We start from the raw sequence: 27,699 nt of genomic DNA on the forward strand, positions 1-27,699 counted from the left end.
ACTTCTAGCTTTAGTAAGGCAACTTTTGTTACTATGACTTTTTAAATCTGGGAATTAGTATTAGTGTTGCGCAATGAATATTAATCCGCTTGTTATTGAAAAGTGTTGTTTGTCTGTTTTCCATCAAAAGCCAAACCACGGTCTTTGCAACAACAGCCTTATTGCCGCTGTTCTATATATGAGTCTTTATTAACATGAAAATGACAGCTCAAAAAGAGAGTAAATAGATGCGTTGTTTGTTAGAAACTAGGCCAAACGACTGCTGGCAAACAGAAGGGCCGCCATGGGTCACAGTCTCGACGCGGAAACGCCAAAGCCGTGACAAAGGAAACAATAAACAAAAACAACTCTCACTAACGCCGAAAGTAGTGACGTAGTACAGTCTAGACAATGTGGCATAATGTGAGGTCAGAAGACCTTCTTATATTTTTCTGCTCTAATCTCTTTAAAGTGTGAATATATATGTTAACTTAATCTTAACTTAAACTTATATATATAGTGTAGATGTTTGTACACTGTAAAAACGCAGGGTTCCACACAATTCCTTCATGTTGTCCTAACACAAATCGATTAAGTTAACTTGATTGTTTTTAAGTTGATTGAACAGAAAACAATTAAGTTGTCCCAAAAGTCTCAGTGAATATTGATTCAGCTCAATTTAAATATGTAGTTTGAAAAAAAAAACAGCAAATATTTTATATTTTGAGTGTACTTCAAACTAATCATATTTAAAGAAATTAAGATTATTTTATTCATTTAATCTTGAAGTTCATTTGCAATGACTGACAGCCACAAAAAAATAAATAAATAAAAATCTTCAGAAATTTGTTTGTTTGCAATTGTTATTATAATATTTAATACAATTCAATAAACTTGATCTATCCCACAGGGGTTAGAAAATTGCCTTTAGACATAGGCTCACACACAAACAACAAAACATAAATACCTTTACACAATTAATTAAAAAATCCTATTTAAAAAAGAAATGACAGTATGAATAAATGTCTTCTTGTACTTAGCCTTTTTTCTAAAGGGACTTTATGCTGCCTACCAGACTAAAGTAACTTAAAGAAACCGTGTGAAGGATGGGAAGGGTCTTGCACAATAGTAGAGTATTTTCTTTTTCACACTGCTATAAATAAATCAGTGAGAGATGTTTATCTCTCACTAATTATTTAACTCGCTAAATTTATTAATCTAAAGGGTTTATTTGTGCTTTTAACAGAGAGGGAGTTAAACCAGTCTACGATGTTAAAAGTAAGGACAGAAGTGATTTATATATGACAATCAAAATGTCCTTCTCAGTATCAAAACTTCTCGGTTTTCTCAACAAACTCAACAGCTGCTAAGCCTTTTTAAAAACATTCTCGGAGTGTTTATCAAGAGAACATTGAAAGTCAATCTCCAAGCCTAAATCTTTAAAAGAACTCACCAGTTTAACTTCCTCCCTATTCCTCCCCAATCTAAAAACATGATTTCTGAAAACTACACACACACACACACACACACACACACGGACAAAAACTGCAGTTATAGTCATTTCAATAAATAACGTTCTTTGCAATTGTACTTTCCAATGCACAACATAAAAAACATGATAACTAAAAATTACAAAAAAAATTAAGCATAAAATAATGTAACATGCTGATAGAAGGCTATTGCAAGGTGTCATGAGGGGTTAAAAGCACTGCCCTCCATGGGGACTGCAGTTTGACCCCCATGATCCTCTGCTGCTTTTCCCCTGGGAGTGAGAAGTCAATAAAAAGCCTATTGCGAGTACAATGGTGTAGTGAAGTGGACAATCAGCTCAATCTTTGTACATTTACTCTGGATCAATTCTTTTTACCTGCAGTTTTTTTCACCACAATTCAAAAAGCATAGAAACAAGATATTCTAACAAGTACATTTTATAATGCAAAAGTCGTTACCTATGAATGAAACCTTGAATCTTGTGTTCGTATAGAGCTCAGCATAAATAAGTACACCCCTCATAGATCTCTTTTAAATTAATATTTCCTTATTTCTATATTTCCATAGGATGGTCAGCTATATATATATATATATATATATATATATATATATATATATATATATATATATATATATATATACTGCACAAAGAAAATGTGTACCCTGACATTGGTAAATGTTTAATTGGAGCCATTACAGTTGAACCACTGAAGTTAATTTCTGGGTGAACAAGTGAATCAGGTTTCTTGCAGCGTTGCATTGTATGGCATTGGTAAATTGTTAGAAGCCACAAGTATGCGTTTTGTTTTGCTTGTATATGTTTTCTTGACTCTCAAAAGGATGAGAGTTGAGAGATGATCTCAAGTCTGTAAAAATGCCACTGTGCAATTCTTACCAGGATCAGCAGGACTGGCTGCATCCGTATAGATGCATTTGGAGGATTCTAATGTTAAAAGATTTGGAAATTATCTAGTGTGTTCCAGACTTAATGTAATAATCATTTGCACTGTAAACAAATCTCTAAATTATCAGTTTTCAATGTTTTGTCATTAATCCCGCCCCATTTATTCATGCTTTTAAATTACATTGTGACACCTTGATCTTTTCTTCCAACAACTTTTAACCCTAAAAAAGTTCCAAAAAGTTTCTTTTATTAACATTTTTAATAGTTTAAATGGATTATTTATTTAATTTCTTTGTATGTCATTTCTTAGACGTTTTATTATTTCTAACTACTAAAATGTCAATAAAAGTCACTTTGTTAAACTGTAGAGTTGAATTTTCAACATCAAAAGTAGACAGAGCTGAGATCAACATCCCATAAAGCAATTCACAACTGTAAACAAAAAAAAATAAAAAACTTTAACACTTGTGAATCACAGAAATATGGAAACTATTATATATTTTTTTACAGTCTGTATGGTCATTGTATGCTTAAAAAGGTTCTGATTCAAGAATAAACTTCCAAGCTGTACACAGAGAAACCTTCTAATCCACAAACAAATAGCTGCCCCCCGTGCATGCAGTTCACCCAGGGGCCTGGCCAGGGAGTCTAAACCCCACCAGCTTTGCTCCCTAATGCCCTCACCCCCACCCCTCAAGTTCCACATTCTGCCCTCGGTTGTGTGTGACCCAGCCTAAATAGCCCCTTTGTCTGAACGGGACAAAAACCAGTGGCTGAATGTCTGGTGTGGCACGTGCTTTTTCTTTGTGCTTTCTCTGCGCACTGAACAGGTGGGCACAGACATGGCAAAGTAGAAGGAAAAAATAAGTAGAAGGAGAAGTTAAAATTGTCAATCAACTCGGTTACTTGGCAACTCTTTGATGGCATAATTCCAGCGTTTGCCCAGGAGACTCAAACCTGTCAGGTGTCACTGTCTTTACCCTTCTGTTTCTTCAGATTATCCCAGAACCCATGGGTACCTTATTGCTATGGGAACTGATGAGGTCACCTAGAGATGGTTACCTATGTTTGGCTCCTTTAGACTTTCAAACGACACATGATCAAGAGCTGGTCTCATTGGGATTTGCATCTAGATTCTAACAAGTACATCAAAACATAACAACTGTCGCAAAAGTCACTTGATAAAAATGGACTGACGGTAGTTACTAATATTAGAATTTACAGATATTTAAATGAAAAGAACTATTTATGAATTGGTATGAATAAATTCAAATGATTGAATTAATATTTCTGCTTTTCATTAATCTTATTTATTTATTTTTTATTTAAATTTAAAAAAAATGTAAGGATTTTCAAATTATCTTTTATTCCATAAAATAAGACAAAAAGTGCTCTGGGGTAACTCAATTAATGTACAGGTGTTATCTGGGTAAGGGACTCATCAGAATAAACAGCAAAAGTAAATCCAAGGCACTTGAAAAATGTGGAAATAAATATACAGAAACCTTCATTGACATGACTGTACTTAAAACTTGTGTTTTATTTAACTCTATCTATCTATCTATCTATCTATCTATCTATCTATCTATCTATCTATCTATCTATCTGTCTGTCTGTCTGTCTGTCTGTCTGTCTGTCTGTCTGTCTGTCTGTCTGTCTGTCTGTCTGTCTGTCTGTCTGTCTGTCTGTCTGTCTGTCTGTCTATCTATCTATCTATCTATCTATCTATCTATCTATCTATCTATCTATCTATCTATCTATCTATCTATCATCTATCTATCTATCTATCTATCTATCTATCTATCTATCTATCTATCTATCTATCTATCTATCTATATATATATATATATATATATATATATATATAATTTTATTTTATTTTTTTAATATATATATTTTGTTAAACATTTGCTCCAAAAACTAAAAAAAAAAAAAAAAAAGATATTACAAAAAGTCATAACATCATGTTTTTTTTTTATGTGTCTTCATCTTAATTTAATAAGTTAATCAGATTTAAACTTATTTTATTAAAGTTATGCAAAGTTTTATTTAGGAATATTTTAGTCAGTTTGAAGTTGACTAGAAAGTTATTTTGATTCAAGTGAACAATTCAGGGTCACACTTTATTTTGATGGTCTGTTTGTTGAATTTAAGTTAGATTGCATCTACATGCCAAATAATTCTCAATAGATTATAAGTAGACTGTTAGGTTGGGGTTAGGCTTGGGCTTAGGGTTAGTGTAAATTGACATGTACTTGCAAAATTTCTTTTAGTCTGTTAAATGTCTGTTAAAGGAGCAGTATCAACAGATATTAAGCAGACAGTGTACTAATACTCAAATGGACCATTAAAATAAAATGTTACCATACTTTCTATAGGATGCTTTACAATATTATTTTTGCATATACATAGTCAGAACTGAAGCAAAATCTCGAGCTAATCTAACAAAATAACTTACAATAGTGGTTCAAACATTAGTTGGCCAAATGTATATATTGGGGAATAATATTAAATGAACCTTTCAAAAATTGCAATAATCAAGAGAAACTAAAATATATATAAAATGAAGTTGAAATGTTGTAGTTTGTAATTTTTTGGCAATATTTTGCTTGAATTTAATTGTATTATCTTTCCATTTCTAAAGATGTTCTGTGTCTAAAATATTATTTTTATGAAAACATCTGTTTAATAAATCTGTTTTGTTCAAATGCACCAATATTTATTAACCAAATTCACTGAGTAATTGATCAAAATGGGGTCTACTCATATGCTAAGCACTGGATTTTGGCAAAAATGTGCATTTTTGTTAAACACACAAAAAAGGTCACAAAAATTCATGATTGCTATTTTTATTATTATTTTATTTAATTTTAATTAGTTAATCAGGTTACAACTAATTTTCTTTTAAAGTTATGTAAAGTTTTACTAAATATTTAGTCAGTTTGAAGTTGACTAGAAAACTAGATGACTAGAAAAGATTATTTTGCTTGATGAAGTAAACAATTCAGCAAGAATTTATTTTTTACTTACAAATTAATTTTTTTACTCTAATTTCTTTTTATGAATCTATTTTACAATAGGTAAAAAAAAAAAGTGACAATTAGTTGAAACAGCAGTGGCATAAGCAAACTGTAAAAGGTTAAAATTATCCAAATCATGATGTTGGTAATCATTGATGGCAGTGAATTTTTTTTAGGTATGCTTTCCAGGGTTCAGGAACTCTTTAAGGTTTATTAAAGTGTGAATGAATGTTTCTTGCGTAGGGCCAATGACGTTTCCATTGCCATCCTGGAATACGACCAAGGGATTCATCTTCTGACATGTTAAAAAAATAAAAAGCTACACGCTGTTAGAGTTAAAAGAATTGTTGCTAAAGATGTGACAAGACAGAAACATAGAAATTACCACAATAAAGATCCAACTACACTTTAGTATTTTGTTTTTTTTTGGTCACAACTTTATTTCTTTAATTATTTCTGCTTAATATATAAATATTTTTTGACAGACATTTTGTCTTTTACATTTAAAATAATAATTTCTTTATCACCATTTATGATTTTATTAATAACCTTTAAAAACCATGGAACTTTTTTATTTTGCAAAAAAAAGTGGAACTCTTATAATAAATTCAGGATTCCACACGATTCCTTCATGTTGGCCCAGCACAAATCGATTTCGAAATTACACAAGTCGAGGTTGACCTAATAGTTTTTACAAATTTAAGTGGATTGAACATAAAACAGTTAAGCTGTCCCCCAAAAATCTTTTTAAAATAAGTAACTCATTTTAAATATGTAGTTTGAACAAACAGCGAAAGTAATGTTTAAATGACTTTTTTCGAAACCTTTATTTTTAGGAGTGTTTGTAAAGCTTTTTTTTAAAATAAACATAAGGGTTAAATAAAACAGAATACATTTTTAAAAAATCAGTTGGGCAAGCCCACAGCACTGTTATTTTTAGTTGATTATGATACACCTAAGTAGCTAAATCACTTATTTTTGCCCATTACACAAATGAATGAATCTGAATTACTGTTTTACCAATGGAAACAATGGCTAGCAGTACCTGAAGCAAAGCTGAGTGGCAGTGAGGTCAATGGTGCACCCCCTCACAAAGAGCAGTTACTGAGCTCTCACAAGCACAATCAAGTGCTCCGATTTCTCCAGCCTTTGATTAGGATAATGAAGTATTCCCAAGCGCAAATCACCTCTTTATCCTCAAACAATTAGGAGCCCTTGGAGGACTAATTACCCTGCTTAGGAGAGCGACCTGAGAGATGATGGAGGAAGAATCGTAACTGTAGTTAGCTGAGTTGAGTTCTGGTGCGCTGAAATTAATTGAACAATCTAAACAGTGTTTATTTTCTTCTATTTTATTTTCAGATCTGATATTCATACAGGCAGTGTTTGAGATTGACGTCAGACTTTTTACAGATGTAACTTACAAATATGTATTTTAATACAACTTAAAGCGATAGTTTACCTCCCAAAAATACAAATGTGCGGTTCGTTTAAACATCCAACACTTTTTTTTTCAACAGACTCTCTGACTCAGAACCCATCTGACTCAACTATGGTCACTGACAGTTGGATCAGAGTTTAAAGGTAAAATATATTTCATATATTTAAAATATTTTGAGGGTAAATAAAAGGCACCCAACCCTGGATGTCCTGATAGTGAGTACATAAACAGCAAATTTTTAATTATTGAGTGACTAATCATTGTATTAAGGTAAAAAAATGCAGGGTTCATTCATTTATATTGTCCAATGACAAATCAATTATTAAATTTACAGATTTAACAAATTTAAGTGGATTAAACATAAAAAATTGAGCTGTCCCAACGAAATCCCAAGAATTATGTTGCTTCAAAAAACAGATGGTACACACCGAAGGTTCTTTTCTACAATCTAGTTCTTGTAGTCTTATCTTCATTTTACTTGAGCCAGTATGAGACAACATGGTTGCTAGACAGTAAAGATGAATTGATAAACAAGATTCATAGTTACAATTGGAAGCAAGTGCAGCTTTGTTTACAGATTTGTGCATCTGTGTTCATTTTAATTACATTTTTGGATTAAACCTGTTCTTGTCCAGACTGGCATTTTTACAGTATCTCTATCCACAGTATACAGCCTAAAAACACATGATACATTGCATAAAAAAGTTTTTAAATGTAACTATTACCAGCATCTGAATTTGCAACCTACTGTTTGTTTGAGTGGCTTGGCGAATCATCAAGTGATACACAATAACTAGAAAACCAGTCAGCGAGTGACTGTGCTAGCCATTTCTCTGTTTTCAAAACTTTGTGTTTCAACCTGTCTACACTGAAACAGAACACCAACATTTCCAAACTAAAACAGGGTCTTGAGTGTTTACAGAGTGCTGTGCTTTTGTGGGTCAAATATGGTGGTGTAGTGCACTTGTATGCACTAGTGTAGATGGCACCTTACAGGTTCCCCTTTTAAATCAATGAATTCAGACTACCATCACTTGCTGGTGTAAAAACTTTTCTCCTCATTCAGATGGACATTTTTTTAAAAAAAAATATTTTTTTTTTTCTTTATTTGATTGAAAGAGTAAGATGGCACTGTGGCTGAGTGGTTAGCACTGTTGCCTCACAGGAAGAAGGTCACTGGTTTGAGTCCTGGCTAGGTCAGTTGGCATTTCTGTGTGGAGTGTGTTTCCTTCGGGTGCTCTGGTTTCCCCCACAGTCAAAATACATGCTCTATAAGTGAACGCGGTAAAGAAAAATTTTCCTTGGTGTGTGTGCATGAGAGAGTGTATGAATATTTCTCAGTACTGAGTCGTGGCTGGAAGGGCATCCACTGTGTAACACATATCTTGGAATAGTTGACGGTTGATTCCTCTGTGGCAACCCCTGATAAAAAAGGGACTAAGCTAAAGATAAATGATTGAATGAATGATGTATAGAGTATGGGAACAGAGTATTCAAACTTTGTTACAAATGTCTCCTTTTTCGTTTGTTCTCAAGGAGTGTAATGTGGTTTTTGTCATCACATATCTGAGGTTATACATCTTTTTCTGTGCATGTTGTTTTTTGCATCCTCCTTTTCAGTGTCTGAAGTGCTTTTGGAAGTCTACTGTTGCCTATTATTTATCATCAAACTCATTCTTCTCATCCTTATTGTGGTGTGTGCCATGCAGTAAAACTGCTTTACAAAAAAATGCAGGATGAATCTAGTTTTGCCAGTTAAACATTTGATTAGATGCTGGATGAGCCATTATCCTGTGCTTGTTCCAGCAAACGTCAACTGACAAGAGAACTTACCAGATGACCGCTTACCTTCATATGGACAGCTTTTCTGCTATTACCAGTTTGTAAGCTCCCCATGTACGTCAGTAGACTAGAGACGCAGAGAGGAGTTGATAACGATGGGGTTCGAATCTGGTGAAGAACGGTTCCAGAAAGCAGAAAAGACAAAAACAAAAGCCAAAAAAAAAAAAAAACATAAACAAGTAAATAACAGGGTGAGAATGTGAAAAAATCTGAAGACGTAGTAACAATCAGGCAAGGACTTTCTTTTTTTGGATTGTTATTTAAAACTGTCATTGGGTTTAGAGAATGGGGTGGGTCAATCTGTGCTTTTGACAACACTATTGGTTGGGTTTAAGGAAGGAGAAGGGTGGGTCAGTCAGTCAGTCAGTCGACAGTGGCCTCTGGTAGATTTACATGACAAAAGCAGGTGTGAATGGTACTCACATGAGAAATTTGAGATCTGAAAAAGCATACACAGTGGCCTCTGGTGGATTCGTGGAAGAAAAAACTTCAAAAAAATGTTGTGTCATGGAGGCGCAGTGGGTAACACGATCGCCTCACAGCAAGAAGGTTGCTGGTTCAAGCCTCCGCTGGGTCAATTGGCATTTCTGTGTGGAGTTTGCATGTTCTCTCCGTATTCGTGTGGGTTTCCCCCACAGTCCAAAGACATGCACTATAGGTGAATTGAATGAGCTAAATTGGCCGTAGTGTATGAGTGTGAATGCAAGAGTGTATGGGTGTTTCCCAGTGTTGGGTTGCGGCTGGAAGGGCATCCACTGCATAAAACGTGCTGGATAAGTTGGCGGTTCATTTCGCTGTGGCGACCCTGACTAATGAAGAGAATAAGCTAAAAAACTGAATAAATGAATGAATGAATGAATGAATTAATGAAACAGATGTGAAGTGCTACTACAAAATGATAATGTCATGGATATGCATGGATATTTTTTCTTGACATTTTCTTGCAACATTTAACCACTTTTCAGACAGGCCTTGACTACTTTTCATTGGAGGCTGTTCAGTGAAGCAGATTCATGTGTGCAACATTAAGGAAACATTAATACAACTTTTTCCTTGTTCAGAAATGTCCAAACTAGTGGATTTCTTTTTAAATGCCTGTTATTTTCTCTCTGTATTTTGCTAAACAATGGTAAATAAGACTCTCATCAGTTCGTTTTTATAGATAAATGAATATCATATCAAGCACTTAAATACAGAACCGTATTCTGCTGAACAGTGTTCATTCACCAGTCAGGATTAATAAGTATGATTTACTACATTGAAGATCATTAGCTAAAAATTGGAAAATAAATAGCTGAAATGATCTGCCAAGACTGACAGAATAACAAGGGCAGGCCATCCAAGAGAGTCTCAAAGCAATAATCTCATGGTTTCAGTCTAATTAATTAGCGCTCTCCGTTACTCTTTCTAACAAGTGCACCTTATTTGTAAGAGATTAAGAGCAAGCTCATTGGAAAGGTGTAAAGGATTGGTTGGACCTCCTCTGTGCACCTGCTTAATTGGGCTAATGATGTACCCCAGAGGGTTTGCAGTGGAGGGAGATACAAAATGTCTCACCAGGACAAGTTCTGGCCAGGATGAAGAACAAAGACAGACGTACACTACTAGTACATCTCACGACTATAAAATACGTTTCAACAGACATTTTTAATGTCACATGGGTCAGTTTTGATGCATCGTAAATTCTGAGAATAGTTCGTTCTTGGGATTATCAATTTGCTTTTACGCTGTCTGTGCATGTAGGACATTTAAAAACATTGCCATTAGAGTCTCAATAATCCGGTGCGAAAGTATGTCCATTTGTCCCTTTAAGGAGATTTTTCATTAATGGGCTACAGGCCTAACTGAGGAAATAGGCTAGATGTTGGGTAGCTGTGCCATCCAGCATAATCCACAACTTTAGTCTCATGGGGGGCCTAAATGGACTCAGAATGCGGACCTTGGGTGTGCATTAGCTAAATAGGTATTAGCTTGACCAGTAGACGCTGCTATGACACACAGTTTCAGCACAGCATATGTTGAGACTTCATAATCAGCTTATATATTTTAGTTTTAGTTCTTTCTCTCGGCCATTCCAAATGGCCAAATATTGCTCGATTTAATCCCACTTGTTCACTTGCACTGTGATGGTAGTTAATGCTGGGATCAAAAACCAAACAAAGAGACCAAGGCTTTCAATGACAAAGGCAGAGGAGACTTTGAATTCAGAGTTTCTGTGTGCATGTTCTGTATCTCTACAATTTTCTCATAGGTATAAAATCAATATTTTAAATCAATATTCAAATATTGTGAATTTAAAGGAAGGAAGCCAGCTGATTTATTTGTTTATTTGTTTTCTCCCTCTATTTCTCTGTGTGTGGCCTGTACTTCTCCAAATATGCAGAGTTGTCAGGCTGTTAGTACTATTATCAGTTTCAGATCTCTGTAAATCCACAGATTTATGTGAGCAGTCAGAGAAATTAAAATCACATGCTTTTTGGTGCTCTTAATGCGATCCCTTTAGACTTCATTTTTAAAACATCTAAATCTGTTATTACTGGCACAAAACCCTTTTAATTTAATCTTTGACAAGATTATCAGATTCATTGATGATGTCACAAATTTAAATAAATGGTGCAAAAAAGCACTGAGCGAGCTTAGACTGGATGAGCAGGACAAAATAGATAACCCGCTGCTCTATTGATTAGCCTCGACAGCCTGATTATTATCTTCATTATTTCTAAGTGATTTAAGAGTAGTATAGATGTAAAGGGTCTGAAAAGCTTTTAACTGAAAGGTATTTAAGCTAAAATCTTTGTTTTAGCCTAAACACTTAATTGGCGTTTAATTTTTATTTTTTAAGATAGACGCTTTTAAAAATATTTTTAGCTGTGATGACATGAAATGTTGGTACCTCAAAGAACCTTTTAGCGAATTATTTAGTTTGGAGAACATTAAAATATCGGGAAAAAAACTTTGTGTTACGAATAGGATTTTTTGAATGATGTTACACCAATCGAACTATATGCAGTAGGTATAATTACAGTATATAATGTTTGTAACACATTTACGCCGTTTAATGTGGTAAACTAAATTAGTAAGAGATAGTAATATTTCTATCTCTGTCTCTGCGACCAATGACGCACTCGTTGCCGCACAGTCACGGGAGTTTGGAAGGGTGGAGGGTCCAGTAAACTGTTTCTTGCTGTCCCCAAGCGCCAAGGCAACCTGTGCGCATAAGAAGCCTCTGGCTCGTGAATGGTTAAAGAGAGCCCATTGTTTAGCCTAACATCGACCAACGCGGGGTGCGGATTAGAACGGCGTCTGCCCGTCCCATATGTTACTTCGGGGCTGCGTTGCCCGTAATTAAAAAAGAAAGATGCGCTCCGCAGGAATGGAGGCCCTTGGTTTTGCTCGTGAACGTCAAGGCGTCTGATCTTTCAGTGACTTGTGCACTATTAAAACAACACCAATTCGAAGTTACAACCCCTGGGAGCATCCTACTGTGTGGCAGAGCATGCCTGCACACATATGAAACAGACTGTAAAAGCATTGTTAAAAGTCACTATAGCGCAGAAGTCCTTCACGCCCTATTTATCGGTAAATAAACAGTGAGTTGCTCCAAACATCACGAAACTGGTTTATAACCACACTGTAGCCAGGCTGTAAACAACTTTTCCTTCTAATATTTTCTCGAACTTTTTTAAGAGTAAATATTTCAGCACGGAAATATACATATAGCTTATATGCGGTGGTCCATACATAAACAGACTCGGATTTCCAAAGTCGTTGGAAAAATGATTTTCGCATACTGTAAAGCAGAGTTTGTTTTCTAGAACACCCTTATAAAAATTGATCATAGTTTTACTATACATAAACCTAACTAACTAACTAACTAACTAACTAACTAACTAACTAACTAACTAACTAACTAACTAACTAAATAAATAAATAAATAAATAAATAAATAAATAAGCAAACTATGGTAATTATATAGGCAGCCACAACTTTACTATGGTTTTGCTACACTTGGCTTTAGCTTAATTTTAATATTTGTAGAAAATCCTTGGTAATAATTTTTTTATAATTCTGCTTAAAAACATGGTTATAAACAATATAATAAAACCATGGTTTATTTTTGAAAGAAACAACAAAACAGTCCCAGATAAATTTGGATTTATTTTCAGTTTGCACAGTTTATCATAGACAAATGTCATTTAGGTTTGATGGTTGTTAACCCATTGTGTTTGTCGAATAATCAAAATTGCGTATAAATCCATTGTCTCCTGATAAACACAACAGCCGACATGGATACATTATGTAGACATAATTTTAAATTCTAACTTAATTGTGTGCATTTATTTATATATGTATTAATAATATGCATAATTAAATATATACAGTAGTAATCTCTTCTTCCTCCCCGTTGTCCTCTTGTTCTAGTTCAGATCAGTGAATGTTTCTGTATATATAGTCTAGATTTATTCACGGAGAGTTGAAGTTTGTCATACTCTAAAGCTGTTGGCAGTTTTGAAAGGAGCACAACTGAAGGCTAAACAATTGCTGCAAAGCCACTTAAAATGATCTGCATCACAGGAAATCCCATTACATGTATTTATCTCTCATCACTTTTTATTAATCTCTAAGAAGTTGAGCGTCAGTATTTTTTGAAAACTTGACTTACCAAAATCATAATTTCTTTAATTAAATTCAGAGATGTTCATTATCTTCCAGCGTCCAGGCAAGTTAAAGTGCACGTTTGGCAGCTTTTTAACCCATTTTAATTTTGGGTAGACAAACTCCTGAGAGTATCTGCTTTACTTAGTCACCTAATGAATCTCGAACTGGAAAAATGAATATGAATTGTATTTTAATAATGAAAACTTTTATTAATTGTGAGTATATTAGGTTATAATTTCTCTCAATCATATTTATTATCTCTTGTCAATATTACATAACTTATACCTTTTATGTATGTTTTTTTCTCTCTGTTTATATTCTCGGAAAATGAAGATTCTTGAAAGCTATATGTTGCAATTAAAAGCAGTGTGCCACGCTGAAACATGCCAGTGTATATGACGCATCAGCTAGAATGTTGGGCTTTTATTTACAGTAAGATATAAAGAATTATGAGAAAGCAGTGCATCATGTTTTTAACTTTTATAAGATATTTGTGTAGTGTGGTGGCGTATAATTGAGTTTTGGGGGTTGGTGGCAATGGCATAAAGTTTCGCCTAACTGTAGCTCAAAATTCAATTAACTGTCGTAGCAACTGGCACGTCTGTCCGCCACAATGGCAGTAACTGTCGTAATTGACCTACTTAGCCCAAGTATTTTCTCACTTCATGGTTAAATACACAGTATGACGGTTGGGTGAAATGTCTATGAGAATTATTATGCGAATTATTACGGTAAACCAAGCCTATGTGGAAGAGAAAATGTGTGCTTAAATTAGCATGTGATTTATCTTCCTCTTGAAACGTGAGATCAGCACAGGAAAACAGTGGTCTGTGGGTTAAAGTATTTTAGGACAACAACAACAACAACAATAAAAATAATAATAATAATAATAATAATAATAATTGTGTGAATATGTATAGTTTAGGACTGTAAACTGGATTTTTAAATGTACACTTTCCTTAGTTTTTCTATAGGATTTTTTTTTTCATCTAATACATTAAGTAATTTAAAATATCATTAGCAGAATAGTGATTTATCATTATTTCAAAGCCTTAGTAATTCCTGAAACACTTTATCCCAACAGACATTGTTTTGTGTGCGATGAACATTTTATATATCGTGTTGAAATACTGTTTTGTACATTATTTATTATCCAGTTTAATTTCATATGCACTGTGCCTCGATAGATTCGTATAGCATATCAATAACTACAAGCACGCCTAAACACTCTAAAATGTATTTAAGTCGTTTGCTATTCACAACAAAATCCAGTGTTTTTGGACGGGCGTCAACATTTGCATTTTTCGCAAGAGTCGACTTGAAATTATACTGGACTGATGCTACCAAAACTATGGGTACATAAGTAGTCCATAAAATATTATTTTTGTTTTTTTACTTAAAAAATGGATATTAGTCGTTGTATTATTTGTTGTTCAACAAACAGAACTGAGAAAAGTGTGTAAAACATTTTCATTTAGCATACTTATTTAACAAATATGTTTTATAAAAGTTTGTTTGAAAGTAAATGGAGCTGATTCACATAATTTTATACAAAATAGTTTAAATATGATATTAAGGGAAAAAATAAGCAAATGAATGAATATGTAAAGATACAGTTTTTCTAAAAAATGGATATTCGCTGGATTTTCAGTCATTCAGACAAATGTCAGGTAAATTATTTCATGCCGCCATTGTTTTCAAGCGTATATTGTACTATTAAATTTGAGACTTTTATATTTTCAGCATTCTGTTTAATTGTTTAATTTTTGTGGAACTTAGAGGCTATTACATTAACCTCTACAGTTCATCGTGCTGTTGACTGTCAAAAAAATACAGATTTGTGTTTTTTTTTTTTCATTTGAAATTCACGACAGGCTGAAAAAAAAAAGAAAACTTCGTATTTATGGCTATAATATCCCATATTCATTTAAATGTTTTGATAATTTTACACCATTGTCTTTAGTGCCTTTCATGTGAATGAAAAATTATATTTTACTTGCCAATGTCAAGGACAATAATTGAATGTTTCACTGCTCGCAATTATGATGGAAGAATTTGATTCTGAATTCCTGCCTTCAAGTGAACTGATGTAATTATGTGATGTCGCTCAAGTCAGGCCCTCACAATAGAATTAATGCAGGACCCGACGGTCACCGTAAAGTCCTTAGTTTACTCTGCACCCCTCCTCATCGAGGGGACTCTTTGTCAAAGTTTTCCATTCAGTCTCAGAGGACTCTGGGTGTTAGAACTGTTCTCACAACTGTTTGAAGTAAAACTGGAATTTAGATATTTTATTTGTAATGTATTAAAAGGTCTATTTCGTTTCTATGGGTTTAGTTTAGCCTAATGTTGTGATTTTATATTCTGGATTTGAGTCATGAGACTTTAACACAACAGTAGGCTATAGTATTCTGAAGTTTGTCTAATTCTCACATGCCAATATTGTAATACATACAAATGCACACACAGACACTTTTCTATTGTAAAAAGTCCATCCGTTGTTGCAACAAAGTCCAAAGTGGAGCGGTTCTGCATTCAGAAAAAGCGGTCTTTAAAGTAGGCTTTGAGTTACGTTTGAATTGCCCTCTGCCCTAAAGAAACCCCGCCAGTGAAATATTGGGATTAACTGGTCTTTGAGGCGCGGATTAGCGCGACTTTCCCAAGCCGCACATTCCTGGTGCCATGTCTCTTAAAACGAAAGGGCCGGAAACCCGGCGGGGAAAATGAGAAATAATTAAAATTTGCTAACGCCTTGCGGTTGCACAGATACATACGTTTACTTTAAGTGTCTCGATCTTTAATAGGCAAATTACACCCCACACACAAGCCAGTGCTTTTCAAATTTAACCTTTAAGATTTAATTTAAGAGTAGACCTATTTTATCAACGCCTAACTAAACGCCACTTGTTGGCGCATAATTTGGTAAAATAGATTGAAATCTCATATTACAATTATGAAGACATTTTCTTGTTATTCAGACAACCAGGAGAAAGCTGGTAGGCTTGTTTAATGTGGAAATGCAGGCTTGCATCTTTTCATTTCTCAAAATAAAAAGGAACACACTTTCTTTTTGAAACTGATGTAATAATTACCATAAATATTTTAGCCTATAAACAGGTAAAACTGTTAAATACAAATGCCATAGTTTGATTCTTCGTTGTCGAGCAAAAAACGGCTGTTTTTAATGTTCGTAAATCGGGCCTTTCCATAGTCATCGTTTTAATTGCAAGCATTTGTAGTTAAACTATTAAAACACAAACACACACATACAATTCATGATAATTTTAATAACTCGTCCAGACTTAATAACTTTAAATATAGTGTCAGATTTGAAATTGTTTATTAATATTTCTGTGGCGGGACCACATTACCGCTCCAGACAAGTTTAAGATCCACGTGGGTGGTATAGCAGTTATGACCAATGAAGATCAATGAACGGGGACAGACAGTTCCTTTCTTACACATTCTCTTGAGTCCCTGTGTTTCCGAGATAGTTTGTCTCTTGAAATTAATCCAATAGCAATCATATGACTAGTATTATTTACTGTCGTGTTTTCTTAAACAAATCCAAACCAAAAAAAAAAGTTTAAAATCTATTAAAATCACAGCCGAGTCTTCGCAGATGCGACGGAGCTCACAAATTGCATACAGTTACAACAGATCACAGTTTCGAAGGCTAGCACAGATAAAAAACACAAATGTACCATTTATATAAGACACACATTGATTGTCTTTAAAAACTACATATTGATTCCTTATAAACACCTTTTCTTAAATAAAGTAGTGCATCCAGGTCGCCATGGGGGCGTTCAGCACACACACACGCACGCACACACGTACACTCGCACACATCCTCTCTATCATCCTCCTGATGGAAGTGTCTCTCGTCTTGCCAACATTGAAATAGGTCGGCGTGCTGTAAGAGGCTTAGAGAAAGCCTGCCCATTCCAAGCACTTAACCAAAAGATTGGCTCCTTTTGCTGTGTAGTTTTTTCTCCTCTTTTCTTGTGTAAGGATTTGTTCCGTGGCTTTGACCTAACTTATTACAAATTCACTTTGATTCCCTGCACCTTTAACAACAGGTTGTGGTCAAATGGCCTATGTTTATACGCATTCACGACCCTTCAAAAACTACTCTGCACGCCAGCAAGGGTTGCGTGTAGCTCAAATAGATATTTCATGTCAAAGACTTCAAACTTCACAAGCGCTCTTGGGCTTAATGCAACCCATCCATCTGGGAGAGTTCGCGCGTCACGGAACACTTCTGTTATTGGAAGGATGGCAGGTCTACAACGTTTATTTTATGGTCTTTTAGTGTGTTGGTTGGACAGAGTGGTAGATGGTTTTTAGTTTCACAACACTTGGAATTTCCAGGAGGAAGTCTGATCTTTGTAATCCAAGCAGTCAGCATTGAAGTTCAGTTTCCATGAGGACGCTTGGTCCTTATAATCCAAGCAATCCGCGGTGGAGTTGAAGCCGAGCCCCGAGGCACCGTAACCTTGTGTGGGGAGGGACGCGGGGGACTGATTTAGGTGACTGGTGACAGCGTTGCTGCTCATGGGGCTCAAAGTGGATCCCGGCCCGGTCAGCTGATGGTGCATGGGCGTCAAGTATGAGCCGCAGTCCATACCCCCAAAGTAGGAAGTGGAACCAGCATAGCCCTGGCTATATCCAGACGCTTGAGTGTAGGTCATGGGGTAGGATCTTTGCATGCAGGAGGAGGAGGTAGAAAGTGGGTCTGACAGCGGCGAGATAGAGGCTGGGCTCCAAATAGACACCGGAGCGGTTGTGGTAGAGATGGCCGGGACTGAAGTGCTGGAGGGCGGGGTGAACTGGCCACTCGCCCCGCTCTCAGAACTGGCCTCCCGCGCTGGAGAGCTCTTCTTTTTGGCAGGTCGCACCTTGTTCTGGCCTCCGTTTTGTTGTTGTTGCTGCTGTTGGCGACACTTTGCCCTTCGGTTTTTGAACCAAACCTGATGTGTTGAAAAAAAGGGGTTTTTATTATTTACGACGTGAACTAACGGCAGCACTATGGTCTTTATATATGCTCTGTTTGGTCTTCGCTCAAAATAAAACAAATGTGATATTGATAATATTTTAGTGCATCGCTCAGTTCATATAGATACAATACTTTTATTATTATTATAATTATTTAACTTTCTCATGAGTTGAAAGATGCGTACCTGTACACGGGACTCCGGCAAGTTGATTTTCAAGGCCACCTCCTCGCGCATGAAAATATCCGGGTAGCGTGTTTTCGCGAATAAAGCCTCCAGCACATCTAGTTGCGCTCTAGTAAATGTTGTCCTTTCTCGTCTCTGCTTTCGAGGAGTCGCTGTTTTAAATAAACAAAAGCATCACAGGTTGTCATTTAATAAAAAACGTCCATGCTTAGATTTAATTATTAAATGTAAAAAATACTATAAATATTACACATTAACATATCTGAATCGGCACAGTACAACATGTTATACAATGTTGAATTGTACATACAATATGTTAAAAATTGTTTTATTTAATGAAAGTTTCATTCAAAATATTCTTTAAGTCTTTTACTTTTTGTTGCTGCACTTTAAATAAAAACTGTGTAGGCATGTTTTTAGAATAAATATATTAGAATAAACACAATTTTAATTTACCAATTGCTGTGTTTTAAGGTTTACAGTTTTTACAATTTGAAATTATATATTAGTTTACTCAAACTCTATTTGAAAAGAATAGAACCGTCTCATAATTGTGCAAGCAACTATGTTTAATAATAACTTTAATTTTAAGAAGCCTCGGAAGTGTAAATGTGGGATTATAGCAAGGATAGCAACCAGGCCTAGTATATACATTTAAGCACATATAGCAAAATTCTTACTACATATACCTGAATCTAAAAAAGCATTACTGTTGAATACAAATTGCATTGCAATTGACATAATATACATAAAATGCTAAAATCGGAAGCTTTGCTCACCTGGGTATCCAACGGAGGGGTGCAGAAGATCCATCCCGGAGGTAGTTAAACTTAGCCCGTTGACCGTGTAAGGTGGTTGCTTGAGATACGACATCATGCTAAAGATGGTTGTGGGGGGTAAAGTTGGAGAAATTTCGGAAAGCTGGAAACCGGCTGCTTCGGTCTCTTTTCCTTAGCGCACTTCTGCTTTAGCTTGTTTGCGTCTTCAGCGGTGGAGGTAAAACTAAAAACCCTGAAAAATGACACAGATAAAAGAGAGACGTTCACGTAATTGCGGCGACGCAAATTGTATGTTCGGCGTTTGTCATTTGACGGAAACTGGGTTCCTTTAGCTGCGATGACTTATCGGCGAATAGAGCACATCTACACCGCAACGTGCTCTTAAAGCCGCTCCAGACCTCCAGCTGTCCTCATGAGATGAACGCAGCTCATCTTGACAAACGCCCCCCGTCCCTCCCCTTCCTCCCCTCTCCCCACCAGACCCAAAAAAGTAACATCCATTAATTGCAACAAGTTTTCACAAAGACAAAACTCCGTCGTTCAAATGTGCACACAAGCCAGAAACACAATTTGCATAGGAACCCGGCTAATTGTCTCAGGCATACAAGCACTGATTGGGAGCTATTGGTGGAAACAAAGGCCACTGTTAGCCTGATAACTAATGCTGATAACAAAAGCTCCATTGGAGAGGGACAAAAGTAACCTCTCCTCATATACTCGCTCACATTAGTCAGAACAATAAACTTATAATTATGTTTTAGTAGTTTTCAGAAATTAACTCTGTTAGTTTTAACTAAGAGTCAAATTATTGACTCAACTTTAATCTTTTCAGTGTTTCATCAAACATTTTGTAACTTGATAAACTGTAGATGTTTAGCTGATGTGGTGTAATTACTTTAGATATTAATGTATTAGAATAATAATAGTAATAGTAATAATAACCACCAAAGCAAATTTACTGAACGAAAACTTATTAGATGTTATAACATTTAAAGAAAAAAAAACTATCAAACTAACAAAATTGAGTTTCTTAAAAAAGGTTATTGAGTCAACAAGCAAAACTTTAGGTGAACATAAGTTCAGCGTCACCCAAAAGACAATCCAGTCTGAATAAATGTTGGAATTATTATAAAAAAATAAAATAAAAAAAACTTCTGGCTTATTATGCAAAAATCTATTTTTTTTATCCAACGGTTTCGCCTCCCAATCTGTCACTTAAAACAGTCACCGTCTACCAGTTGCACAGCCGCTCAATAGTAATTACCTCATCCAAGAATTAATTATGATAAATGTTGTTGTTGATAAATTAACGAGATAATCCGTGTGGCACGCGCTCCCCTAATTACTGGACGCTACCTCTTCAGCTGAACGTTTGGCCTCATTGATTCTGTGCATGACTACAATAAAAATCACACACGCGTGCGCGCTCGCACACACATGCTTTCTCATACACTTCAATGGTACCGGTGTCTCTGACATGATACATAAACTGCTAAAATTAAACAAAAGACATTAAGACTATAAATATCACATTTGTGTTTGAACAATATAAATCAAGCGGCAGGTAAAGACAATATAAATGCGGCCTGTTTTTGTATAGCTTGACGTTTATAATTGATATTAAAAATAAAATAGGCTAACTATATTGAATTATCTATTTTGTTCGTTCATTATTCTCTAAACGAATGAAATGAGCGATAAAATCAATCAGTTATAGCCGTGGACTAAAATTGTTTAAAATGAACATGCATCTACAAGTCAAAATGTCTCAGTAAATAGCTATCGATATTAAGTCGATATTATAGACTTTTTTTTTACACTAGGCCTATATTAATATATACAATGACTCGTTTGCCGATCTTTTAATAGCTTAAAAAACGTTTGAGCCATAAAAAAAAGATGCTTAGATTGTAAAGAAGGTTAATTCACCAATTAATCATGGTGACGATGATTATATAGTGTCAATAAAAATAATAAAAATAGTTATAGTCTACTATTCGCAAAGTTTAAGGCGTAATAAAGAAAACATACCCAACAACATAAGGCGGGATACTTACTGAATAACTGGATTCAATCCGATGCCCGTTAAAGTTTGATGTCCGATAGCGAATACAGCTCTAAATTATTAGAAAAATATTCATAACATCAGGATAATATCCTTTTCTTCAAACCGTGAAGCAAATGAGCTATGATGAAGCGTCTACTGCTAAACACGAAGAATGGATAAAATGGTTTTGAGAGATTAAAGCACATACGGTTATGATTCGCTGCTCTTCTGGGTTGAAGTTGCTGGAGTCTGATTTGTACAGCGCGCTGGCCAATGAAGAGCTCAGGACTGGAGTCTGTTTCTCTCGCAGGGCCCTTTGCAGGGAAACAAATGTCGACAGCTACTTTTTGATGCAAACTCTCCAGCCAATGAGAGCGAGGCCCTGGCGGAGCGCATTCTCATCTCTCACAGTGCAAGCAATGTCAGTTTATGTTGTAACATTAACTCGTAGCGTTATGATTAAAGTGGAAAGAAGAACTATTTCTTAGTTTTTACACTCCTTTCGTTAAAAATTGAATTTTTTTTGTTTGCTTGATGTAGAATGTGCAGATGCGGTGACCCCTGGTAAATAAATGCAAGTTTGTATTCGTACCACTCCAAAAAAGTTGCATAGGCAACAGCAGTATTATTTATATAATCTCAGACATAATTACCAATCCCAAGAGAAAACAGCAGACTTAATCTTTAATTATTTCACAAATATAACACCGGGGATAAATCCGGAGAAAACAAATGTTGAATACGGACGCAGGCAGAGCTCTTGCATTTGTGTTGCGTAGCTGGAGGGATTTACGGGGACTTAATTCCTTAAAACTGTCCTCTCGTCCACATGACGCTCAAACTGCAAGTGCTCAAGCTGATATACCCAAACGTATCAAGAGATGAGTGCACCGCATAGCCATGGGGCTAGATTAGGGCCTTTTATAAGACATGTAGAATACACGTGAAACCAGTGTGGAGTGGCGCAACGAGGAGGTGAATTTGGTACCTTGAAAAATGTTCAAAACAACACGTTGCCAATATTCACTTCGAGAAATGTCTATCTGGATTCTTCTGTGTGGGAGGAAAGCCGACTCTATCATAACAGCTTTAAGACTATACATTTAAGATATCCTGAGAAGTAGGGAACCTGACAAGCACCCGGGTGACTCGAGAAGCACGGACAAATGAACTACGGTGAGCAACATATTCACAAATATTTTTGTTTAACGCGTGCTCCTTTTATTGCATTTAATGTATTACACTTGTGTTTAAACTTAAAGCGACCATTTACAAAACAAATTTTCAACACATTTGCTACTTTAATTATTTTTTAAATTTCATCATCATTATTATTATTATTATTAGTATTATTATATTGTTGATGTTGTTATTGTCATTTTTGATTCGTATTGTTCTAATTTCAAAATCCAATTTTTTTAAATGATCAGATTCTAATAATTTTTTTAGTTCAGACACTACCATTTATTATTATTTTATTTATATTCTTAATAAAATGTTGGTCATTTTAAAAGGTTAAGGTTAGAGTATTTTGCTGTAATTCAGTATATTTCTACAAAATGACAGACATATCAAAACTAAAGAAAAATAGTGCTAACAGCAACAGTAACAATAAAAATATGATAATAGCCCAATAAATATATTATTAGTATTTGTAGAATTAGTATTATTCATTATTATTGTTTATTATAGGGTACTAAACAGGAAAATATTTAAACAGTTATTTTACAAGTGTTATGATGCTAGATTTAATTAGTCATTTAGCGTTAAAGTTATTTTTCTTTGACCCTTATTTACGCTGAATGCTTCCGTCTGTTCACTGAAAATGAGGGAAGAAATTCACCCCAGCTAGAATCGATCTATATTGTGTTTCTGGAAAAAGTACAACTGTATTCATAGAACAATTCTTTTATGCGATACAAAGATCTAGGAATGGCATCTTATTAATCGACTGTGCTCTTTCGCTGGGTTACAGATACACACAGAGAGAGGGAAAAAAACTTCAACTCTTCAAGACAAGATAGAAAGCTTCAGTTGTGCACCTGCTATTGTGGAATGCCCTGCAGACGATGACAGCCACCATTATCCTGGTGATTTACCTGTTAAGATTTTCCCACATCCACCTGCCACCGTTTTTAAAAATCTGTAAACAATGACTTTCACTGCAAGCGCTTTTTGCGGTTCTTTGTGTTACGCAGAGAATGAAAAATGAATCTTTCAAGCCAAAGTGCCGTTTCTCCTCTAAACGCGCTCGTTCAAGTATCACATTATGAAACCGCAGCTCTCCACATGTCAAGGATTAAACAACATTATAATTGTTCTGGGTACATTGAGAGGACACCTAAATAAACAACATAAATTATTAGGATTTGCGGCGGTTCATTTCGGATTAAAACAAATATCAATTGAGCACTTCACATCTTGAAAAGTTGAGATCCGCAGTTAGAATACGGGAGCGCGTGTGTTTCACATTATACCAACGCTCAGTGTGTAATTTATTTAGTAACACGCAAGTCACAGCTATGATAAATAAACGATGTTTCATCCACCAGAGCTCCGTGCGCGTTTATCGCCGGGATCTCGCCCAGCGTTGCCTCTCGCTGTTTAAACTGCTAAATTATTTATCAAATTCTAAACGCCGTCGCGTCCGGAGGGAACTCTCATCTTTAAAGGAATTGTGGTTTGTCAAAGTGAAAAAGAGCAATGCGTGTTCGCGCCTGTGGCCACAACAGCGCAATCCCAGTAAATGACACCCTTTCCCTTTAATCTCCACTCTGCTTGAGTGGCGAGTTCCCAATCATAAACCTTTTTTTCGTTATAATGCATGCATCAATAGTATTTTCCAATTAACTATTTTGTTTAGACATTTATTTTTAAACACAAACTACAATTACCCAATAAAACACACAAATAAGTCTAAAATATAATAACTGAAAATGTATAATTATTGTATTATTATTCAGAACAAAAGCAATTATTTGTTACAATACAAAAATGCTTACAGTATTTATTGGTCTACTTGACAGCATTAAATGCTTGCATCAACCCCTAATCTTTCTTTCTTTCTGTCTCCCCTGCAGGTCCAAATGTTTTGCAAGCTCTGGTGGGCAAAAGCAAAGTGGACATCATCTGATGTTATCTTGTGTGAATGTTTGGAGGAGCACAGTTGGAGAGGATCAGTTTCTTTACAGTTTTAGATTAGAGCGTCTTTAGTGTCTTTTCAGTTATTTTGCACTTTGTTTGATTGATGAAAAACAAAACCAAAAAAAGAGGATTTTCTTTTATTATTTTGTCTGACCGGTGAGTTACCTGTTTTTCTTTTATAATCTATTGAGATGTGAAGATTACATCAAAACTACAGCCATGGTTGAATGGACGTAATTTAACATGATGGATTACAAATGAACCCGCTATAATATTCCTCTAAATGTTTCTCTGATTTGACATAATTGTGACAGTGTTTAAATGCGATAACAGAGTCATTTTTGATGAGAGCTTGAACACTTGAATGTGAAGGTATATTTGCACAGAGTAATTACTATGAATAAAGGAGCTCGTTTGATCTTTATTGACATTCATAATTTCCTTCCCGTAAGGTACAGGAAACTTAAATGGGGTTAAATGTTACGCGTCACGGTCCGAGAAAATAAGGATGTCAGATTGGAAGGGTGGGGGGAAACAGAGGATGATTGCACAGTACATTTCAAGAGATCACTCAGGTTACAGAGATCTACATATAGAAACAGACTGGGGATAAAGAGAAGAAGAGAGTGTATGTGTGAGAGAGAAAAAAATCATTAAAATTCCTCAGTTCAACTACTCACACTGAGAAAGTAGTGTATCATGTCTGTTTAATTGTTTACACTTAATTTAGATAAATCAAGATGCTGCTTTAAATTAGAATAAAAAAATCTGCTTAACTTTACAGCTAATTTCAACTTTAAGCTGATTTTAAAAATGTTTTAAAAATGATGTTGAAACATGGTCAACCTATTTAAAAAATTTTTTTTCATTTGATAATCCTAACCTTACATTTTTGTCATTTTAATGTTTCTTGTACAAAAAAAGGGCTTAAAATCGGGACATAATGCATATTTATGACGCATTTAGCATCTTGTGGAAATATTTAACGGTTATTAATCACTACTGTAATTGTTTGTCTGCCGTTTGCACAGGGGCCAAGCAGCAAACAAATGGATTCAATTAAAAGCCATCCTTCCCTTCAAGTCATCAATATGAGGCAAAGTAAGCCCTCCACCAAACTGACAAGGACAAACAAGTACACACAAGGGGACACTAAACGTTCTTTCAGTCATGCATAAACATGCTTTTCTCTCTGCGCTCTTGCTCTCACTCACTTTCATACACACACACACACACACACACACACACACACACACACACACACACACACACACACACACACACACACACACACACACACACACACACACACACACAATACAAAGGGCCTCAAGGTGAACTTGGTGTAAGATCTACACTCAGATGTGCAATTGCTCCAAATGAACAACCTTTCCAATTGAACATATTCCGCAAAGGAAGATCTATATTTTGTGAAGCGTGCAAGGTGTGAGGTGTGTGTTGTGCGGTGGATCCTGCCCTGCAGTGTGGGCTTCGCTTCTTTTGCCTCTCACAGTTCAAAGGCAAAGGAACAGAGAGGGTCGGATTTATTCAGGCTTTATGTGCTAAATGCTTGGATGCCTTTCTTGTAGTCTGCAAGGCCCTAAGATCACATTTAGGAAACATGCTATTGTGAGGTTGGCTGTGAAATCCCCATAATAAATTCACCAAACAGGCACAAGCAATGGCTATTTATGATCGTAGCCATTTTTTTTGCCTTCCAGGTAAAGGTGTGTCTGTTTATGCATCGCTTGTAGACTCGCAGTGCTACAAACATGAGTTAAATGCACATGAAAGGATGGTAGATATACATTCAAATAGGCTCTTATTGAAACATTCAATACAAACTGAATTGACAGATAGTTCACCTTCAGAAATGGAAATTTTGACACCCTCATATTATTATTATTTTTTCAACGGAAGTTATTTTGGAAACTGCCTCAGTGTTTTTGTCCATTTTTTAATCACCTGAACGGGCAGAAAGAGTGGAAGTGTTTTATTTAATAATTTTTAAAGTATATGTTGAAGAAATGAAGTCATACACTTTTGAAATGGCATTGTGGTGAAAATTAAAACATCTTATAGACGTGGAACCCTGAACATCCATAAACACTTTTAATTAGACAAAATGTTCTTAAGAAATGGACATAAAAGTTATTCACAATAAGAAAACAATAGTTTGTCAAAGGAAATGTTTAAATTCCTTTGGCATTGCTGCACAAAAAATTGGTGACAAGTTTTGAGTGAACTATCCCTTTAAGAAGTGATATAACAATCAAGTTTTTATTTTGTCACTCAGCCAACTTTTGAGCACCCTTCCCTGAATATGCACGCTAACATTAGCGAGTCTTTAATTATGTGATATAATTAACCCTGCACCCAGTCTGAAAGGCATGTGAGTCGAGGACGAGCCCCCATATGGGGTGAGCATTCCTTGCTTTTGCCCCGTCCAAACCCCACTTTGTTTTGAGTGACATTCTGGCATTCTTGTTCATACACCAATATCAGCCTCCAAATTGTACCGTCTTGCTGTCTCATACACTGCCAGTTCACACGCATCTCTCTCCCCACTTCTCTTTTAAATCATGCTTAGCTTTTATGCTGATGCATTTTTAAGACCATCTTCTCTTACACGTATTTTCTTTCGGTTTCTTTTCTTAGTGTCAGTTGCTCTCTGTTTATATCTCTTTTGAGAAAGTGTCTGTTGGGACTCCTCTCATAATTCTGTCAGTTGGATGTTTCCATTACGTTCTCATCACGTTCCTGCCATGTTCTTGTCCGGGCTCCAGCCTGTACTCAGCTACTCTTCCAGCCACAGGCTGGCAGCTGGCTTTTTTTTTTCCACAGTTGTGTATCTCTAAGGGCTTGTCTGTCAACTGGAACACTCCCCTCCAATTAGGAGAGTAAACACAAGACCCGTCTGCATATGTGTGAGTGTGTGTGTGTGTGTGTGTGTACTTGTGTGTGTGCTTGTGTATACTGTATGCTTAGAAGAACTTGACAAACTGTCTTAAACCCTTTCCACTCAAAAAAACAAATTGCACATTTTCTCTCTTTAAATTTAGACCATGCTACATCCAATTTTTTTTTGATAGAGGGTAAATGATGCTGCATATATTGAAAGAGAATTTTACTATGCACTCATTTAACTGAGTTTTTTCCTTTTATTAAACTGTCTTGTTAACCGATAATTTACCCTAAAATAAAGATTTT

The 27,699-nt window shown here is 35.4% G+C and overlaps 2 protein-coding genes across 18 annotated transcripts in view; one reads left to right on the forward strand and one right to left on the reverse strand.

Annotated features, from left to right (window-relative positions):
- tmem260 (transmembrane protein 260) overlaps positions 1–27,699 on the forward strand; it is a 177,224-nt gene that overhangs the window by 112,821 nt on the left and 36,704 nt on the right. For 5 of the 15 annotated variants that reach the window (XR_012392994.1, XR_012392993.1, XR_012393003.1 and 2 more), the window contains one exon: positions 6,915–6,978. The exons of 3 other annotated variants lie outside the window; for them this stretch is intronic. The gene's annotated coding sequence lies outside the window, so the exon portion shown is untranslated. Of the gene's footprint in view, positions 1–6,914; positions 6,979–23,320; positions 23,436–24,425; positions 24,914–27,699 lie in introns of those variants that run through there. 7 more of the 15 variants (XR_012392992.1, XR_012392998.1, XR_012393002.1 and 4 more) reach the window with 2 other exon arrangements.
- On the reverse strand, positions 16,604–21,665 carry otx2b (orthodenticle homeobox 2b). 3 transcript variants are annotated; one of them, XM_005158883.5, is made up of 5 exons: positions 21,554–21,665; positions 21,356–21,415; positions 19,299–19,530; positions 18,520–18,671; positions 16,604–18,309 (listed from the first exon to the last, which is right to left on the reverse strand). In XM_005158883.5, exons 3-5 carry the CDS (start codon positions 19,393–19,395, stop codon positions 17,689–17,691), a joined length of 870 nt encoding a protein of 289 aa, XP_005158940.1. In that variant the 5' UTR covers positions 19,396–19,530; positions 21,356–21,415; positions 21,554–21,665; the 3' UTR covers positions 16,604–17,688.

Source organism: Danio rerio, chromosome 17 (genome assembly GCF_049306965.1).
Source record: "Danio rerio strain Tuebingen ecotype United States chromosome 17, GRCz12tu, whole genome shotgun sequence".
NCBI lineage: Eukaryota > Metazoa > Chordata > Actinopteri > Cypriniformes > Danionidae > Danio > Danio rerio.

Coding starts and splice junctions, on each gene's coding strand:
- otx2b (XM_009293247.4), bottom strand. CDS start 19,395: ATGATGTCGTATCTCAAGCAACCACCTTACACGGTCAACGGGCTAAGT. Junction 18,672..19,298: donor CCCCTCCGTTGGATACCCAG/GTGAGCAAAGCT, acceptor TATTTAAAACAG/CGACTCCTCGAAAGCAGAGA. Junction 18,310..18,519: donor TGCCGGAGTCCCGTGTACAG/GTACGCATCTTT, acceptor TCAACACATCAG/GTTTGGTTCAAAAACCGAAG.